This window comes from Saccopteryx leptura, chromosome X (genome assembly GCF_036850995.1).
Source record: "Saccopteryx leptura isolate mSacLep1 chromosome X, mSacLep1_pri_phased_curated, whole genome shotgun sequence".
Taxonomy (NCBI): Eukaryota; Metazoa; Chordata; class Mammalia; order Chiroptera; family Emballonuridae; genus Saccopteryx; species Saccopteryx leptura.
The window spans coordinates 97432050-97452717 of record NC_089516.1 but is presented as its reverse complement, the minus strand read 5'-3'; the positions used below and the strand labels follow the sequence as shown (position 1 = coordinate 97452717).

The 20668-nt window shown below is 36.6% G+C and overlaps 1 protein-coding gene and 1 pseudogene across 1 annotated transcript in view; both read left to right on the top strand.

Annotated features, from left to right (window-relative positions):
* The window catches only part of NUP62CL (nucleoporin 62 C-terminal like), a 77673-nt gene that overhangs the window by 17289 nt on the left and 39716 nt on the right, over positions 1-20668 (top strand). The window contains exon 3 of the mRNA XM_066357855.1: positions 17672-17776. Within this exon, the coding sequence (XP_066213952.1) occupies positions 17672-17776 (105 nt within the window). The remainder of the gene's footprint in view (positions 1-17671; positions 17777-20668) is intronic.
* On the top strand, positions 13954-14244 carry LOC136385753 (transcription factor BTF3 homolog 4 pseudogene; annotated as a pseudogene).

Sequence of the window (20668 nt, the reverse complement as noted above, 5' to 3'; positions counted from 1 at the left end):
GACTGGTTTGAGTGTGGCCCCGGGTGCTGAGGATAGCTCCATTAGAGCAAATTAGCCTCAGGCACTAAAAATAGCTCAGTATTCGAGCATCAGTCTAAGACAGGGCTGCTCAGTGGATCCTGATGGAGGCACATGCAGGAGTCTGCCTCACTATCTCCCCTTCTCCCCCTTCCAAATAAAAAGAATTTAAGTGGTAAAGTGGTGTGTCTTGAAATGACTTACCATTTTAAGTCAAATTTCCTACTACCCAGAACACTACTCAGGTTAATAAATGACAATATGTAGTAAAGAGATAAGATCATTTATTTGCATGCTGATAAATGACATAAATATGTAGTAGGCTTTTTTAAATTATAATTTTGAATACATTTTATGTTCACTCTCTGGGCCAAGTAAGAGAGTGCTCCTTAAGGATCCTTAATTTGTTGATCTTCCACTGATAGCAAGGAGAACACTGACTTTATATTTTGGAAAGATCTCATATAGTGCCTTACATTAAATAAAATTAGACAAAGTAATATATATACTATATCGAGGACCTTATGTAAACTTATTTAAAATATTTTAGGCCTGACCTGTGGTGGTGCAGTGAATAAAGCAACCACCTGGAATGCTGAGGTCCTTGTTGGAAACCCCAAGCTTGCCCCCTCAAGGTACATATGGGAGTTGATGCTTCCCACTCTTCTCCCTCTTCTCTCTCTCTCTCTCTCTCTCTCTCTCTCTCTCCTCTCAAATGAATAAATAAAATATTTAAAATATATTTTACTTACTCAACTGAACTGCAAGAATCTTAGAGGTAAGGAAACTGAAGCTCCAATGTATTTAAGTTACTATCACAGTCTAATCACCAAAAGGAAAATGATGAAGCAACATTAATGGCAGTAGCACTCATTAAATTGTTTACTTTCTATCCAGTTGTTTAATTCTGTAAGCCCTATTTAGATTGGACTGCCAGGCAGGGTACACCTATCTTCCCATTTCCAAGAGCCTTTCAGTGAGCTCTGATGATTTCTTTGGGTGTGGTGGGTTTTCTGCAAAAGCCCTTTACCATGTAGTATTGCTTTCTTTGAACATGTGTGCTTACATGAAGGCATCCAAAATAGAACTGTAAATTGAGGCCAACATAAAAAGCTGTAGTTTTGTCAACTTTAAGCTCTTCTAGTCAAGCAGAGTGGATAAGGAAAGATCACTTTGAAGAGAAATAGAGGTTGGCTGGGGGAACTCAACAATAACAGGCGAATATTCCTACCCATAGCCACACATAGGGTGTATAGATTTGGTTTTCATTTTTAGTAAAGCAGTGCTATTCTGCATAAGATTAAATTGTGTTGAGGTTAAAAAGGATGAGGAAAACTGATTAAATCAGGCTTTGTTAGAAAAATATGGATTTGTCCCTATGTTAAAACAGAGAATTTAAGAGAAAGTCATACAAATTAATATAATTAGAATATGGAGTTTTAAAGGATGGGAAAACTAAAGTAAATTACATTAATCCAAATATGCTAGAAAAGATAAAAGAGATATACAACATGAAAAATTAAAATGACATAATAAAATGAAAGAATCCTATTGTATCAGTAATCACTATAAATGTGAAGAAATTGCCTGACCAGGCAGTGGCGCAGTGTATAGAGCGTCAGACTGGGATGCGGAAGGACCCAGGTCCGAGACCCCAAGGTCTCCAGCTTGAACACAGGCTCATCTGGCTTAAGCAAAAAGCTCACCAGCTTGGACTCAAGGTCACTGGCTCGAGCAAGGGGTTACTCGGCCTGCTGAAGGCCCACGGTCAAGGCACATATGAGAAAACAATCAATGAACAACTAAGGTGTCGCCACGAAAAACTGATGACTGATGCTTCTCATCTCTCTCCGCTCCTGTCTGTCTGTCCCTAGCTATCCCTCTCTTTGACTCTCTCTCTCTGTCCCTGTAAAAAAAAAAGTGAAAAAATTAAACTCATTAAAAGAATCTTGATGATTGAATTTAAAAATGTTCAGCTTTGCTATTTAAAAAATAATACATAAAATAACACAATGAGATTGAAAACAAAGGATGGAAAACAATACACAAGGCAGATACCAACCAAAAGAAAAATTCTAAAACAACATCAATGTCAAACAAAATATAATTTAAGGCAATTTAGTAATAAACAGACAATTTATACTAATAAAAGGTAGGAAATCTGCTAAGAGACTGTCAACCGTGAATTTATACCCCTAACAACATAGTCTTGAAGTATATAAATCCAAAAACAATAAGATTGTAAAGAGAAAGTGCTGATGCCTGGTAATATTAAACTTCTCTGTCAGAAATTGCTAAGCAAAATAGACTTTTAAAAAGCATAAGGGCCCTGGCCGGCTGGCTCAGTGGTAGAGCGTCAGCCTGGCGTGCAGGAGTCCCAGGTTCGATTCCCGGCCAGGGAACACAGGAGAAGCGCCCATCTGCTTCTCCACCCCTCCCCCTCTCCTTCCTCTCTGTCTCTCTCTTCTCCTCCCGCAGCCGAAGCTCCATTGGAGCAAAAGATGGCCCAGGCGCTGGGGATGGCCCCATGGCCTCTGCCTCAGGCGTTAGAGTGGCTCTGGTTGCGACAGAGCGACGCCTCGGATGGGCAGAGCATTGCCCACTGGTGGGCGTGCTGGGTGGATCCCGGTCGGGCGCATGCGGGAGTCTGTCTGACTGCCTTCCCGTTTCCAGCTTCAGAAAAAAAAAAAAAAGCATAAGGATATGAAAGATTTAAGATATAAATGAGGTGGAAGGGAGAGGATCTTTATTTTCAAATTGTTAGTGATAAAAGTGCGGTTTTTCAGACAGCCAACTAAATGGGAACTGATATTTTCAAACAACAGCTCAGATAAGGGCCTAATATCCAAAATTTACAAAGAACTCATAAAACTCAACAACAAAAAAACAAACAATCCAATAAAAAAATGGGAAGAGGACATGAACAGACACTTCTCCCAGGAAGAAATACAAATGGCCAACAGATATATGAAAAGATGCTCAGCTTCATTAGTTATTAGAGAAATGCAAATCAAAACTACAATGAGATACCACCTCACACCTGTTAGATTAGCTATTATCAACAAGACGGGTAATAAAAATGTTGGAGAGGCTGTGGAGAAAAAGGAACCCTCATACACTGTTGGTGGGAATGTAAAGTAGTACAACTACTATGGAGGAAAGTATGGTGGTTCCTCAAAAAACTGCAAATAGAACTACCTTATGACCCAGCAATCCCTCTACTGGGTATATACCCCAAAACCTCAGAATCATTGATACGTAAAGACACATGTAGCCCCATGTTCATTGCAGCACTGTTCACAGTGGCCAAGACATGGAAACAACCAAAAAGCCCTTCAATAGAAGACTGGATAAAGAAGATGTGGCACATATACACTATGGAATACTACTCAGCCATAAGAAATGATGACATCAGATCATTTACAGCAAAATGGTGGGATCTTGATAACATTATACGGAGTGAAATAAGTAAATCAGAAAAAAACAAGAACTACATGATTCCATACATTGGTGGAACATAAAAACGAGACTAAGAGACATGGACAAGAGTGTGGTGGTTACCAGGGGTGGGGGGAGGGAGGACGCAGGAGGGAGGGAGGGAGAGAGTTAGGGGGAGGGGGAGGGGCACAGAGAAAACTAGATAGAGGGTGACGGAGGACAATCTGACTCTGGGCGAGGGGTATGCAACATAATTTAATGACAAGATAACCTAGACATGTTTTCTTTGAATATATGTACCCTGAATTATTAATGTCATCCCATTAACATTAATAAAAATTTATAAAAAAAAAAAGTGCGGTTTTTTTCCAAAAGTGATTTTCTCACATTTCTAAGGCAGAAAAAATTTAAAGGTTCATGCTATACTTAAGGAATTTCTTAAGTTATTTCCAAAAAAGTAGAAAGTCCATGCATGCAAAGGCACAGGAAAAAAAAATTCCACCTTTTGATGGCTCCCAGAATATTTTCCTTTGGCCTACAATATGACATTGACAATTCCTAAATCTGAAAATGTTCATTTCTATTAGAGTATCCATCCATGGTTCTCCAACAACAATGAGCTTTTCTGCCAACATGTATAATATTATATAAATATATAATAAAAATATAATACTGTATATAACTATATATTACATAACTTATGTACAAATATTACTATTGTTATCATTTATAACAGCAATCTCAGGAGAGTGGTTCCCTTGGGAATGTAAGACTAAATATAGCAAGTACTCTTATTCTGCTCAGAATGTCTCCCTTTCTGTGCTTTCAAGGACTGAGTTATAACTCTTGAAATAACCATTTGGAGCTTACATGTTCAAAGTTTTAAGATCTGTATATGACTTAACAATAAGCATGTCATAACTAACACATTCAGATAAATATTGTCCTTCCGAGTTACCCTTAGGAAGGTGTTCACTTATACTCACGACACTGACTCCACTATACTGTATTTCAATTTTTGAGAGGTACAGTTTTTGTATTTTAACATCTCTAAAATTGAAATGAGTCATAATTGTTGATGGGGTCTTCCAATCCCTTTTGGCCAGGTGACAATTGTCACATCATTGTTGTTCCTGAACATGTAATATCACTATCACAATGTCTAGAATTAAAATTTGTGTAGTAGGTGGCTTGAGTGAAAATCTCTGAAACAAGAAGGGGTCCTTTTAACTCATAGAAACCAATGATTGAGGGGAGAGAATGGAGGAGATAGTGAATCAGATTTAATTATTGATTATGCTGAAGAGGGAGACAAAAGGAGGCTAGTCTACACATTTGCAAAGCTGGCTTGAAAGATAGTGAAAACGGCTTTTAGTTCCTTTATGACTTCTTTAAAGAAATACTGCATCAACAATGCTCCTGGTGGCACAGAAAATGTCAAGGAATTTGACCTGAAAATTGGATTTGGAATATTTTTTCTTAATGTATGCATGTTTGATTAAAATATACACTGAAAAGAGCTCTTTTGAAAAGTATAAAAAATTTAGATGATAGGAAGGAATTGTGACAGGTTGGGCTTTTTTTTTCTTTTCTTACTGGTGCATGAAAGTAATGGGGCTCTTAAATTGAAGACATATTTTTGAAACTGATTTCTTAGAATTGCCTTTCAGAACTATTGTGTAAAAAAAATGATCTTTAGTTACATCCCATTGAATAAATCTTGATTAGGATAGAATCATAAATACACAGTGATTTACCCTTAACATTTTAAAGGTATTATTCCATCATCTTTTAACATTTATTATTGCTCAAGGAAGAGCCTGCTATAATTCTGGTTATTACTCCTTATTAGATAAATATGTTTTTTTCTCTCTGGTAACATTCAGATTTTTCCCCTATACTTAACATTCTACGGTTTCAGTATATTGTGTACAAAAGATATGAGTGTGTATATGGTAGAGGGGAGGAGTTGCCTTTCTGCACTGTTGGCTTTTTAAATACTGTATAAGGACTCATTTTTCTTCAGTTCTATCAACCTCTTTCAGTAACTCTTTGAATATTGTTTCTACCATTCTAGTTTTTCCTTCTGACATTCATTCTAGATAAATATTGAAACTTTTTTTTTCTTCTTCTTATCTTAATTTCTCTCTTCTTTCCCATCACTTTATCTGTCTCGTGTTCTGGCAGATTTCTTCTATTCTCTTTTACTGATTTTTTTTTCTCTTCAAGTGTGTCTAGTCTACTATTTAAATTTATCTCTTGAGCCTTTTTATTTCTAATACTGATATCCATTTCTTGGATTTCTTCTTGGTTGTTTTTCACATTCACTTGTTTGCTTTATGGTTTTTTTTCTTTTTTGAGCTCTTTGAATGTATTAAACAAATTTTAATGTGCCATTAATATTGTTCTATTATCTCTAACCCCATAGATAAGATTTCTCTCATGTTTTGGAGGTTTTTAAACTACTTACTTAGATGTTTTGTAATTCTTGTTTATGCGTTCATCTTCTTCGACCATGTGTAATCTAAGAAGCAGGCAAACTGCTTGGGTCCTGAAGGTTTCACGAGCTCCAAATCAGTTTTTATGTTAGCATCTTAGCCTGAAGTTCCTACTCCACAAAGGTAAATTGACTTTTAGCCATTTATGCATATTTTCTGTACAAGTTCAGGGTTCCTGCATGTTTCCATTGTTTTTTCCATTCTTCTGTAGACGTTTCCCAGACTTAAGCATTTCTACTGATTGAGGAACTTGTGGCCTTACCCGGTGGACTCAACTCATACCCACAACCCAGCAGATTTTGATCTATTAAGATATATATCTCATTTAAGTCACCCCTTGGATGAAATAGTTTCAACTTCTGCTGATCAGTATAAATTCCCTCTCTTTCTGGCACCTGAAAAATTATCTTCTTTCTCAAAAAAACAAACAAACAAACAACAACTACAACTCTGCTTTGTGTTTTTCTTAAGTGTGTTTAAACTGATATTTCTAGGAGTTTGGAGGAAGAGAGAGTGATTCCAGCATGGCTTGATCCACCATCTTGGAGGTCTCATTGAGATACCTAAAGTATTTTTTTCTTTCATTCCCTCTTTTACCCACATTTAAGGTTTGGAGTCATAAACAGGCTTAATTTGGGAGGAACTAGTATCCCTACAAGTGGGTTCACTTTTGGCTTTGTAAAGGGAACAACCACCATTTCAGCTACGGGTATACACTCTCTACACCTGTTATAGGAGCATTTCATTCTGGGATTTCATCCCAATCAGTTACAAGTACAATACATCTTCTAATGGCCTGTTCTCATTCAGTACAGAGTTTCAGCTACACAGACTACAGGATTCAGCTTTGGAACACCAGTTCAACACCTGTCCCAGTAAGAACTAGATTTTCCTTAGAGTACAACTAAAACACTGATTTTTTTGGTGCCTACAGAACTAATCATCTCTCAAAGACAAACTTTCAATTTAGAGTATGGAAAGGGTAAAGACATGGTCTAGTATTTCTAAGTCAACTCTTTGGAAGTGTGACACTCATTTCCAATACAAGGGGTCCTCGGGTTACATACAACACAGTTCCTATCGTACAACAGTGATTTAACTTGAATTTTGGTGAAAATTGAAACATACCCTAACCTAAGTCACTTACCTATCCTAACACAGTTGTAAAACCATAATCTAGAACATAAAAGCACAACTAAGCCACAGGAAAAGAATACTTCATATTCTTCCACTGCATGCAACCAGACTATATAGTTTGCCCACGTAGTCTGTAAGTATGACACTAACGGTGTAAGCTGAAACACTCACGTCTCCATTTTTTAAAGTTTTTATGGGAGTGAATGTCATAAATTCGAAACATTGTATGTCAAAACTGTCATGACCCAAGGACCCCCGTATAGTCTTATAAATTGAAGCCATCTCAGATTTGAGGCACAAGGCACATTGAATACTGATTTGTGATCTCCCTTCATTTTATGTGAGCCATAGGAAAAGTACTCACTGAGTTTTGGCCATTTATCATCTTGGAATTAGGCTGCTTGCTTATTAAGTGTCTCTCTCTAGAGAGGTCTTTATCTATTGATCATTATAATGACCTTGAATATACATTCTTCCCTCCTGCATCTCAGAATTTTAAAGGGAGCACTCTTTTAATGCCTGTCAATGCAAATCTAGTTGGACCCAGCCATTTCTTTCTGTAGCACCAGATAGCCTCATGAAAGCCGGAGCATTTTTTTTGGGAATTCTCCCCTATTCTTTTAGTTATCTAATAACTTGTAATTGTGACATCTCGTTATCTTTTGTTCTGTATTGACGTGAAATAATATATAGAACAAAACTTTGAAAACTGTTAATATTTCTTTTATTGAATTTACTGGGATGACACTGATTAATAAATGTATACAGGTTTCAGGTGCACAATTTCACAACATTTCATTTGTACGTTGTATTGTGTGGTCATCACCCCAAGTCAAGTTTCTGTCCTGACAACAGTGTGGTGATTGTCATGGGGAAGGGGGGTTGGGGGAGGTGGAGGAGGGTATAGTGAGATAAGTGGTGATAGACATAAACTGTTAGTATTTTTAAAAACTAATTGACAGGAGCTATGTAACCTAGCTGCCATTTAATGTGTCAGAGTACTATTATATTGATATTTTTCCTTTCTTTTTACTTAGAATAAATGCAACAAAATTAAACTTTGGCAATAGTGCTTTTACACAGCCTACAGTGATTATGGAGGCTTTGGGGCTGGGCACTAATGCTGTAGCAGGCATTGCCCCATCACACTAGGTCACAGCCTCTGCCCCTTTTGCTTCTGGCTCTGCTACCACCTTTGCTATTCAGTCTGGAACTGCCACAGGTCTCTCGTTAATGGCGGGAGTGCACCTCAGACTGGGACCACCAATCTCTCTACAAGAAAGTAAGCTCCAAAAAAGCATTTGCAGGAGTACTCCTCATTCCTGCCACTGAGGCATAGTATATTTTAACAAGTTTTAACACTCAACCTGCCTCTATCATTATTTTTGAATCAGGTTTCTTATAGACAGCATATAGGTGGCTTGTGTTTTGTTTTTTTTTAATATGCTCTCCAATTTTTTTAATTTGTGTATTTAGGCCATTTACATTTATTGATACTATAATTATTGCTGCATTTGGGCTTAAGTCTGCCATTTTATTTTTGATTTTTTTTTGTTATGTTTTTCATTTGTCAGTTTCTTGTTTCCTGCCTTCCTATTGATTACTTGAACATTTTCAGATTTCATTTTGGCTTATCTATAGTGATTTTGTGCATATCTCACCATATAGCTTTCTTGGTAGTTGCTCTAGGTATTCTATATATACAACATTATACTCTACTGATGTCATTTTACCATTTTGAGTGAAGTAGAAAACTCTCCCTCTGTATGTCCCATAACCCTTCCCCATTTGTATATAATTCTCTTAAATATTCCATCTATATACATTTAAAACCACATCAGAGAAGGTTAGTATTTCTTTCAACCATCAAATATAATTTCAAAACTCAAGCCTGACCAGGAGGTGGCACAGTGGATAAAACATCAACCTGGGATGCAGAGGACCCAGGTTAGAAACCCCAGGGTCACCAATTTGACTGCGGGCTCAGCCGGCTTGAACTGGTATCACAAACTTGACCCTATAGTCACTGGCTTGAGCCCAAGGTCACTGGCTTGAGCTAGGGGTCACAAGTCCAGCAAGAGCCCCCTGGTCAAGGCACATATGAGAAAGCAATCAATAACAATTCAAGTGCCACAATGAAGAATTGATGCTTCTCATCTTTCTCCCTTTCTGTCTGTCCCTGTCTGTCTCTCTCTCTCTTTCTCTCACTCTCAATTAAAAAAATAAAAACTCAAGAAGGAAAGCCTATTGTACTTATGCATATTTTTGCTCTTCTATTTGTTGTTTCTTCTTTTTTAAGGTTCCAAGATTCCTTCTTTTATTGTTAAGTTTTTGTTTAGAGAACTTTAGCCATTCTTTTAGGGTGGTGTACTGGCAACAAATTCTGAGTATTCTTCTCAATGTGTTGGTTTCCTTTTTATTCCTGGATGATATTTTTTACTAAATATAGGATTCTGGGTTGGCAGGTTTTTTTCTTTCAGCACTTGAAAAATGTTGTGACCCTTACTTCTTGCCTCCATAATTTCTGATGAGAAATCTGCCATTCAAATATTTCCCCCTATAGGTTAGATGCCATTTTTCTCCTGAAGCCTTCAAATTTTTTTCTTTGTCTAATTTTTATAAGTTTAATTATTATGTCTTTATTTGGATCTCTCTTATTCTGTTATCTAGTTAATTAATTCTTATTTCTACCCCCTCTGTTTGCTGGGTCCTTCCACTTAGCTTTGCATTTTGATTATGGTACATTTCAGTTTTGAAGTTTCCATTTGGTTATTCTTTGTATCTTCTATTTTGCTGTTGATGTGTTTTTTTAATTTTGGGGAGGCTAAAGAAATTTTTTTATTTATTTCATGTGTAGTTGTAATTACTTGTTGATGCATTTTTAGTATGAACACTTTAAAGTCTTTGACAGATAATTCTGATTAAATAATTCTGTCATCTTTTTTAAAGATTTTATTTATTGATTTTACAGAGAGAGAAAAGACAGGGATAGGTAGCGAAAAGTGTCAACTTGTAATTGCTTCACTTTAGTTGTTCATTGATTGATTACTTGTCATATGTACCTTGACTGGGCAAGTCCAAGGTTTTGAACTGGTGACCTCACTGTAATTGTATGTATTCTACAGAATGTCTTCATGGATTTGCTAAAAAATAAAAATAAATATTTTCAGTCCTCTACCTTATTTTTAATATAAATTATAGTGTACTCTAACCACAATTTTATACCTTGCTTTTTATACTTTATATACTTATTTTAAACATTTTAGAGATCTTTTCACATCAGTCAGTATATAGAGAATTTCCTAGTATTTTTTATAGCATCATATAATTCTATGGTCTGGATTGCTATAATTTATTCATCAAGTCCAGGCGTCCCCAAACTACCACCCGCGGACCACATGCAGCCCCCTGAGGCCATTTATCCAGCCCCCCACCGCACTTCTGGAAGGGGCATCTCTTTCATTGGTGGTCAGTGAGAGGATCACTGTATGTGGCGGCCCTTCAATGGTCTGAGAGACAGTGAACTGGCCCCCTATGTAAAAAGTTTGGGGTCCCCTGACTAGTCTCTTGCTGATGGGAATTTGTGCTATCTCCTCTCTTATTAATAGAAACAGTAATGCAGTGGATATCATTTACCTGTCATTTCACAAGTGTACAAGTACATCTTTGTGGATAAACTTTTAGAAAAAGTATTGCTGGTTCAAATGATAAATACATTTGTAATTTTGAAAACATTGTCCACTTGTTTTCAATAGGGGTTATATCAATTTACAATCCCATTAGGAAGCTTGGAGCCTGTTTCTTCACAGTGTCCTTAACAAAGTGTGTTACTAGCTTTTTATTTCTTACCATCTGTTAGGTGAAATTGTTCTCAATTTAGTTATAATGTGTGATTTTCTTCAAAAATGAGGTTGAACACTTTTTATTGTTTAAGAGGGAAAACCTTTTGAAACATGATGTAGAAATATAAACCATAAAGGAAGAATGATGGAGAGATTTGACTACATAAACAAAAAACTTTAAAATGAAAAACGGCTTGGGAAATTTTTGCAACAATTGACTAAATAGTCTTGATATAAACTTTTATTAAAAACCAGTAGTAATAAGAGGACCATGCTTCTATGAGAAAAAATAGGCAGATGATATGAACAGGCAATTTTGGAAATTAAAATAAACTCATAATTAAAATTTAGCTCCACTGGTGCATAATAAGTTATAAATGTTAAAACACCTTTGCTATGAAATTAGTGATTTCTTTAAAAGTATATATGTAGGCCCTGGCCGGCTAGCTCAGCGGTAGAGCACTGGCCAGGCATGTGGAAGTCCTGGGTTCAATTCCTGGCCAGGGCACACAGAAGAAGTGCCCATCTGCTTTTCTACCCCTCCCCTCTCCTTCCTCTCTATCTCTCTCTTCCCCTCCCAAAGCCAAGGCTCCACTGGAGCAAAGTTGGCCCCGGGCGGTGAGGATGTCTCCAAGGCTTTCACCTCAGGCCCTAAAATGGCTCTGGTGCAGCGGAGCAACGCCCCAGATGGGCAGAGATCGCCCCCTGGTGGGCATGCCGGGTGGATCCCGGTCGGGCGCATGCAGGAGTCTGACTGCCTCCCCCCCTTCTCACTTCAGAAAACTAAACTAAACTAAATAAAATAAAATAAAATAAAATAAAATAATAAAATAAAATAAAATAAAATAAAAGTATATATGTGGTGCTTCTCCTAAATAAAACATAGGAATAATCCACAATACACGTTTTAAATGTGTGGTAATTTTCCAAATTCTTTCTCAGCATCTCTTTCTTAATCTCTTCACCCAATGGCCCTAGATGTTTTGGGTAGGAGAGTCTTACGCCATATACTGCCATGAGCTGTTTAACAGTTGGATGTGGGCAGCAATAGATTCAAATGCAGTTATTTATTAAGCAGTTTTTTCTTTTGAAGAGGAAGTAGACCATCTGTTATTATGTATTTGTGTCCGGAAAATATTGCTTCAATTCAACAGGAACAGTCTTGAGTTAGGGCAGGGGGTGAACACACAATATGGTGTACAGAGATGTGATGTAGACTTGGGCAGCTGAAACCTTTATAATTTTGTTAAGCAGTGTCACCCCGACAAATTCAATTAAAAAATTAAGCAGGAACATTTATTGAGCACTTACTACTATATGTCATATATAATAATCTACTGTGAGAATGAAAAGATGAACCTTGTTTTCAGTTAATGAGTTCATCTTACTTGTATTTTATGTACTTAGTTCCTCTAGCTTTATTTCTTTTATAGTTTTTATTTTAAATTTTAAAGAAAGAGCCAGATAATCTTTTCTGAAACTTTATTCCCGACTTTCTCACAATTTTATCATTACATGATTCATATACTATATAATATACCCATTTGAAGTGTACACTTGTTTTTTATTATATTCACAGAGTTGTGCGGCCAATACTGTAGTTGATTTTAGAATACTTTCATCACCCCCAAAAGAAACTCTATACCCATTAGTAGTTACTGCCCACTCCCATTCCTGGCAAACACTAATCTGCTTTCTCTGTATTTCTATTCTCGACATTTTCCTTAAGTTGAATTATCCAACTTTTGTGATAAGCTTCTTTTTCTTAGCATGATGCTTTTAAGGCTCATCCGTGTTTTAGCATGTATCCATACTTTTCCTTCCTATGGCCTAATAAAATTCCATTTTGTGGATGTACCTTATTTTATTCATCCATTCATTAGTTAATGTTTAATTGAGTTGTTTCCACCTTTTGTCTATTATGAATAGTGTTGCTGTGATCATTTGTGTACATGTACTTGTGTGGATATATGTTTTCATTTCTCTTGTGTAGATACCTAGGATGGAATTACTCATTCATATGTAACTATATGTTTAACACTTTGAGGAAGTGCCAGAAAGATTTCCAAAGAGGCTACACCATTTTACATTTCTATCAGCATTGTATTTGGTTTCCAGTTTCTCCACATACTCACTAATACTTGATAGCTGTATTTTTTAATATGACCATCCCATTCGCTATGAAGTGGTATCTCATTGTTGTTTTATAAAATTTAATTTACTGGGGTGACATTTATTAGTAAGATTATATAGGATTCAAGTGTACATCTCTATGATACATGATCTTCATATTGCATTGTGTGTCTGTCCACCACCCAAAGTCAAATCTTCTGCCACCATATATTTGACCCCTTTTAGCTTTTACTACACTACTCACAAACATTAGGGGATATTTTATCGCTTCATATTCATTTTTAAATATCCTCTCATTTTTGTGAGTAGTATACTTCCCCACACCCCTTCCATCTTGGAACCACCATGCTGTTGTGTCTGTGAATTTTTGTTTGTTTTTCTTGTTTCTTCATTTGTTGCTTTCAGTTTTATATTCCACATATGAGTGAAATCATATGGTTCTTTGCAATTTCTTAATGACTAATCACATTGAATATATTTTTATGTGTTAGATGGCCATTTATATCAGCAACTTTACATCTTTCTGACCATTCTTTTGTACTCACATAACCCTCTGACCACAGCCTGGAAAGGATCTTTACTTTTAAAGATTCATGTCATTGGATTTTGTTTACCTGGGAGTCCAGGGTATTCTTCCTATCTCAAGGTACTTAACCTTGGTTCTTGACACATGCTTTTGTTGGAGGACCCTCCCTGCTTCAGATTTGCCAACAGCTGAATTGAGAAAGGTTAGGCAATTTCAAGCTCAGGTCCGGATAAGGAGCAAGGATACAACTCGCAGAAAGAGAATGATACATAGAACAGCTACAGATGGTCACAAAAAAAAATTTCAGAATTCTCTTTAAAAACTGGTTGTGAATAATATAGCTGGTATTAAAGAGGTGAACATGATTGTAGATAATGGAACGGTTATTCATTTCAACAATCCAAAAATTCAAGCTTCCCTTTCTGCTAACATCTTTGCAATTGCTGGTCATACAGAAGCCAAACCAATCACAGAAATGCTTCCTGAAATACTAAGTCAGCTTAATGCTGACAGTTTAACAAGTTTTAGAAAGTTAGCTGGACATTTCCCTTGGCAAATGTAGAACAGCAAACCACCAAAACCAGAGGAAGAGGAGGATGTTCCATATCTCATAGAAAATTCTGATGAGGCATCAAAGAATGAAGCTAACTAAAATCTTTTCCTGTTTTTGGAAGCTGGCATGGACTAGATTTAACAAATCAGCTATGTGATTCCAAAGTTTTACAGACACACAGAATGTCAACTGTTACTAGTTCAGTAATATAAATATTTTGTATATTAATAATGCTGTTTGTTTAGCATTTTTTGGTCCCTTAATTTTGCATTTTGTACTTCCTTCCAAGATCTATTCTTTTGGTCAAAATATAAAATATTGATGCAGATTGAGGGTGTTTTGATTTTTGATTCTTGGTTGTTGTTTTTCTGTGTGCGTGTGTGTTTTCTGTGGAGTATTTTTGATGTGCGCACGTGTATGTGTTTATGTATGTATGTGGGTATGTGTGTGTATAAAGTGGAATACATAGGAAAACAGTTCTACTTATCCTCCTTTTTCCTCCAGTAGAAATGAAACAAATATTTACTAAAAAAAATTTACTTAACCTAATCACATCCTTAAAAAGTGCATTTCGTCAAGCAATATTATATATAAGGCTCTGAGTATTAGGATGTGACCATTTGGGGGAACCATTTTTTCTGTCTACCATACCATCTTAAGTATATTAAGTTTTTTAATCCACAAATATGAAATTTTTATTTATTTAGGATGTCTTTAATTTCTTTCAATGATATTTTGTATTTTTCTGGGTAACAAGTCTTATACTCCTTTTGTTAGATTTGTTCGTAAGTATTTTATTCTTTGTGAGCAATCATAAATGCAATAATATTTTTATACATTGATCTTGTGTCCTGCAACTGTGCTGAACTTGTTTATTGTAATAGATTTGTTCCTTAGAATCTTCTGTATTCATGATCATGTCTGAATAGAGATAGTTTTATTCCTTCCTTTCAATCTGGCTGCCATTTATTTTGTTTTCTTACTTAATTATGCTGACTATGCTTACAATGTATTGTAGAATTGAAATAGAGCGTACAACTTTCACTCTTGCCTGCCCAGAGGGTGGCGCAGTGAATACAGTGTTGCACTGGGACTTGGAGGACCCAGTTCAAAACCTTGAGGTCGCCGGCTTGAGCACGGGCTCATTTGGTTTGAGCAAGTCTCACTAGCTTGAGCCCAAGGTCGCTGGCTTGAACAAGGGGTCAATCGATATGCTGAAGCCCCCCCCCCCCCCCCCGGTCAAGGCACATATGAAAAAGCAATCAATGAATAACTAAGGTGCTGCAACAAAGAATTGATGCTTCTCATCTCTCTCCCTTCCTGTCTTTCCCTTTCTCTTTGTCTCTGTCACACACACACACACACATACACACACACACACACACACACAGAAACACAAAACAAACAAACAAAATTTTGTTTCACTCTTGATGGTAACAGGAAAATATTCAGTCTTTCAACATTAGTATGTTACTTGTGGAGCTTTTGTAAATGCTCTTTATCATGTTGGGGATTTCCCTTCTCTTCCAAATTTGAGTGATTTCACCATGAAAGGGTGTTGGATAGTATCAATTTTTTTTCCACTTCCTTTGAAATTATCTGTATTTTTTTAAAGTAACAGGATAATTGAGGTATCATTCACATATATTAAAAACCACTCCTTTAAAGTGTATAATTCAGTGGTTTTTAATATATTCACAGAGCATAAAATCATCACCACTATGTCCTTGCAACCACTAACACTTTCTGTCTATGGATATGCCTCTTTTGGACATTTCATGTAATTGAAATCATACAATAAGCGACCATTTGTGTTTGGTTTTTCTTTTTTCATTTATCACAATACGTTCAAGATTTATCCATGGTATAGCATGTATGAGTACTTAATTCTTTTGATCTCAAGAGGAAGGCTCTTTTCACCTTCTCTTCCCCTGGTTATCTCTGATAAACTCTTAGGCTTACAGCTTAAGCTGGTCTCATGAAGCTACTTGCCTCCTCTTCCTTGCTTACCATCAAAATCTCCAATTTTTTTTTTTGAGAGATTTCTTTGGTTTGAAATTCCTCACTCTGTTTTTAATAAAGTCAGTTCTTTTTTGAGAGGGGAGAACTCCATTCTTATGGACTGCCTTTATCCCTAGGCAAAATATTTGAACCAGTGCTTTGGGCTCTGGGCAGTGCCAGTTACCTCCGGTTTTCTTGCTTACCTCTTCAGGCATGGAAACTCAGCCCTGTAAGTGAATTAAAGCAAGGCAGTCAGGATGAGGATGATGGCACTCAAGTATTCTCAGCCTGCCATACTTGGCGCAGAGCCTCTGCCCTTTGAGTGGAGGCTGACTTGAGGAAGGCAATTCCTCAACTCTTGGCTGTATTCATCAGGAATTTCAGCTGTAATTGTATTGGAAGTGATGAAAAATGCTGGCTGCTTGCCCCTCCCAATGAAATACTCTATTCTTTATTTGAGGGCTGGGGGAAGAGGGAGTCCAGTATTCTTGGCTACTCCTGCCTGAAGTATAGCTTCAGGTGAGCAGGTGAGCGAGAGTAGCTCATCAAAGTAAGCAGGGAGTTGGAGGGAAGAAAGAAGTGGGTTGTGATTCATATACCATAGCCTCTCATTGGTATTACTGAGTTTTAGTAGACTTTTTTGAGTAAATGTTCTTCATTTGCTGTATACCTTTAATGTAACTTCTAGAGACTTCTAATGTTTTTTTAAATACATTTATTTTACAAGTTATGGTTTTTTATTGGGCGGTGAGTCCCCAGGAATTATGTCACAATTCTGGAAGTGGATCCCTCTCTTGTGTTTACCTTTTTAGTAAAGTAGAATTTCTTTCTTACAATGGTGCTGGAAGGATGGCTATACTAAACAGTACTGATGAATTATTTTTTAATCAAGTTTTTACTATGTCATATTAGATTTCAGAGTAGCTGATTTCCTTGCTTTCTTCTTATTTCTGCATATAAATGAACCTTATTAAAATGGTGTTTTATAAATTACTTTTTATGTATGGTCTAAGATAGTGGTCTAGTTTCATTCTTTTGCATCTGGCTCTTCAGTTTTCCCACGGTCATTTATTGAAGAGACTTTCCTTTCTTCATTGCATATTCATAGCTTCTTTGTCATAAATTAGTTGCTTATTTATGTGTGGGTTTATCTCTGGATTCTCAGTTATGTACCATTGGTCTGTGTGTCTGTTTTTATGCCAGTATCATTCTAGGGAGTATGATACCTCTAGTTTTGTTCTTTTTTCTCAGGATTGCTTTGGCAATTTGGGGTCTTTTGTGGTTCCATACAAATTTGAGAACTTTTTTGTTCTAGTTCTTTGAAAAATGCCATTGGGATTTTGATAGAGATTGCATTGACTCTATAGATTTTTTTAGGTAATATGGACATTTTAACAATGTTAATTCTTCCAATCCATAAACATGGAATATCTTTTCATTTCTTTGTGTCTTCTTCAATTTCTTTTAACAATGTCTTATAATTTTCAGTGTGGCATATTTTTATGCTTTTTATTTTTATTTTTAGGTTTGACTCCAGCATCTACTGTTGCCATTGCTATTAGTTCAAGTGCCATGATGTTTACATCAATATCAAATGTATCTGTCTCCACTGCTGCTACTTGGTGCTCACGTAAGTCACTGGTTGCAAATAAAATACTATTATTTTGCATCAGGCCACTTAACTCAATTTTCCAGTATAAACTATGGATCTCCCGTATCTCTCATAAATTATCATTATGCTTGGACCCATCTATAACTGCTGACATCAATAGTAGCTTTGTTAAATAACCTAACTGTCATGACTTTAGCTGTGAATTTTATATTAACATGATTTTTATAGCTTAAAGTGATCATTTTAAGTGTAGAATTCATTAACATTATAATGTTTTGAGACAACTTCTTGAAGCTAATGTGAATAAGAAGCGTGGGAGTTTTGCCAAGTATGTCTGAAGGGAAGAAGTCTTATTGTCCACATGAATAAGATAACATAAAGAAATAAATGTTGGAGCCTTGCTATAGCATATTCTTCTATATATACCAGGTTTGTAGTCCTGGCATTTTACCTATCAGAAGTCTTACATGTTAAAAGGATCAGCTTTAGTTTGGGGTTTTAATCTACACTGTGTGATGTCTCATGGACTCTCCCCTGGAAGAGAACATCTGGACTCTTAAGCTAAGAAGTAAGACATTAATCATCTTGTAACTCCAACTTTTTAGCTACATATTTTCCATTAGTAGAGAAATAGCAAATGTTGAGAATGTTGAATTCTGTATATGTGTTAGGCAGTTCTTTTTTACAGGGCTATAAGCTGACTGTGCTTTCAAGGCATCTTCTCAAGGCTGTGATGTTCATCATTAGGTTTTGTTTTTGTTTTTGTTTTTTCTTTGTGACAGAGACAGAGAGAGACGGAGACAGGGACAGACAGACAGGAAGGGAGAGAGATGAGAAGCATCAATTCTTCCTTGCATCACCTTAGCTGTTAATTGATTGCTTTCTCATATGTGCCTTGACCCGGGGTGGGGGTTCAGCAGACCAAGTGACCCTTGGCTCAAACCAGCAAGCGACCTTAGGCTCAATCTGGTGAGCCTTGCTTAAACCAGATGAGCTTGCGCTCAAACCGGAGACCTTGGGGTTTCAAACCCGGGTCCTTTGCGACCCAGTCCGATGCTCTAAACAATGCACCGCAGCCTGGTCAGGCTCATCATTAGTTTTTGTTATTGTAATCCTAGCTGTAATATGATTCTACTAAAACACTATTATAGCAAGATTGTCACCATTCCTAAGAATAAAACCTGCCGGGAATTGGTGATGCCTAGCAGAGCATGAAAAAGTAACTTACCATCCCCATTCTCTTGTACAGTTGGCATAGACACACATTAGTTAAAATTGCTGGTTACCACTTGAGTAGTATTTTCTACCAAGTAGACTTCTAGTTTTGAGTCATGACTGAGACTCTGGAAAGCTTTTGATATACGTAAGCCATACCTTTCTTAAGTACGATAGATTTTGTGAATATGACCATGTCAAAGGTTGGGAGTTAAAATTTTTAAATGAATTCTATTTTCAATCAAAGACTTGCCCTCTTACCTTTGACAGGCTTTTTTTCCCTTCTTATCTTTGATGTCCTTGCCTACAAAATGATATTTTGACCACAGTAATTTTTTCACAATATTTTTTAAAATTAGCTTTAATGAAGTATAACTACATATCATCAAATTATTTTAAATGTACAATTCAGTGTTTTTAATGTTTATTGAAGTGTGCATTACTATAATCCAGTTTAGAACATTTCTATCACCCCAATAAGTTCGCTTATCCCCTGACAACTGCTAATCTATTTTCTTTCTTCATAGATTTGCCTTTTCTGGACATTTCATATAAATGGATTGACTGTAGTTTTTTGAAGTCTAGCCAAAAGTTTCTAAAGGTCGCTTCAGATAAAAAAGACTACATAAATTTCTCACTGTTTTTTATTAAAAGGATAATAGGTAATATGTTATTCTTTGTAGTTGGCACCCTAACAACTTCAGCTGCAATGCTTGGTGGTATAATTTTGGGATTTGGATTAAAATTCCCTGGAGTGGGTGGAGCAGCATCTAGTAAGATTTTAGAATTATTGAGATGTGTTTCGCTGTTCATTAGAAATAGACTATATAACAAGCAATAAGTAGGTTGTATTCTATAGCTCTGGGACTTTCTAAGTAGGTTCTGATCATCTCATAGGAATATTCCAAAAGTATGCTAATATTGACATTTACCAAAGAATAGAAGGAGACAATTGATATCAATGACATTACTTCTTTGAGTTGACTACAACCAAAGCTGCTATCAAGTTCTTGTCAACTTTTTTTAGCAGGGGGGGGAGAGTCAGAGACAGAGAGAGGGACAGATAGGGACAGACAGAGAGGAAGAGAGAGATATAGGAAACATCAATTCTTTGTTGCAGTACTTCAGTTGTTCATAGATTGCTTTCTTACATGTGCATTTACCTGTGGGCTATACCAGAGCCAGTGACCCCTTGCTTAAGTCAGCAACCTTGGGCTCAAGCCAGTGACCTTGGACTTCAAGCCAGCAACCTTGGGCTTCAAGCCAGTGACATTTGGGCTTAAGCCAGCAACCTTGGGCTTCAAGACAGTGACCTTGGGCTTCAAGCCAGTGACCTTGAACTTCAAGCCAACGACCTTGGGCTTCAAGCCAGCAACCTTTGGGCTCAAGCTGTGACCCTGAGCTCAAGCCAGTGACCATAGGGTCATGTCTATGATCAAGCCAGCTACTCTGAATCAAGCTGGTGAGTCCACACTCAAGCTGGATGAGCCCATGCTCAAGCCAGCGACCTCAGAGTTTCAAACCTGAGTCCTTAGCATCCCAGGCCAATGCTCTATCCACTGCACCACTGCCTGGTCAGGCTCAACTTTTAAACTTATTTTTTTGGTTATTGAATATAGTGTGTAAATTGACCCAATATATTATGATTGTAGAGTTTTTTTTCTCTAAACGTTAATTTTTTTTATTATAATTTTA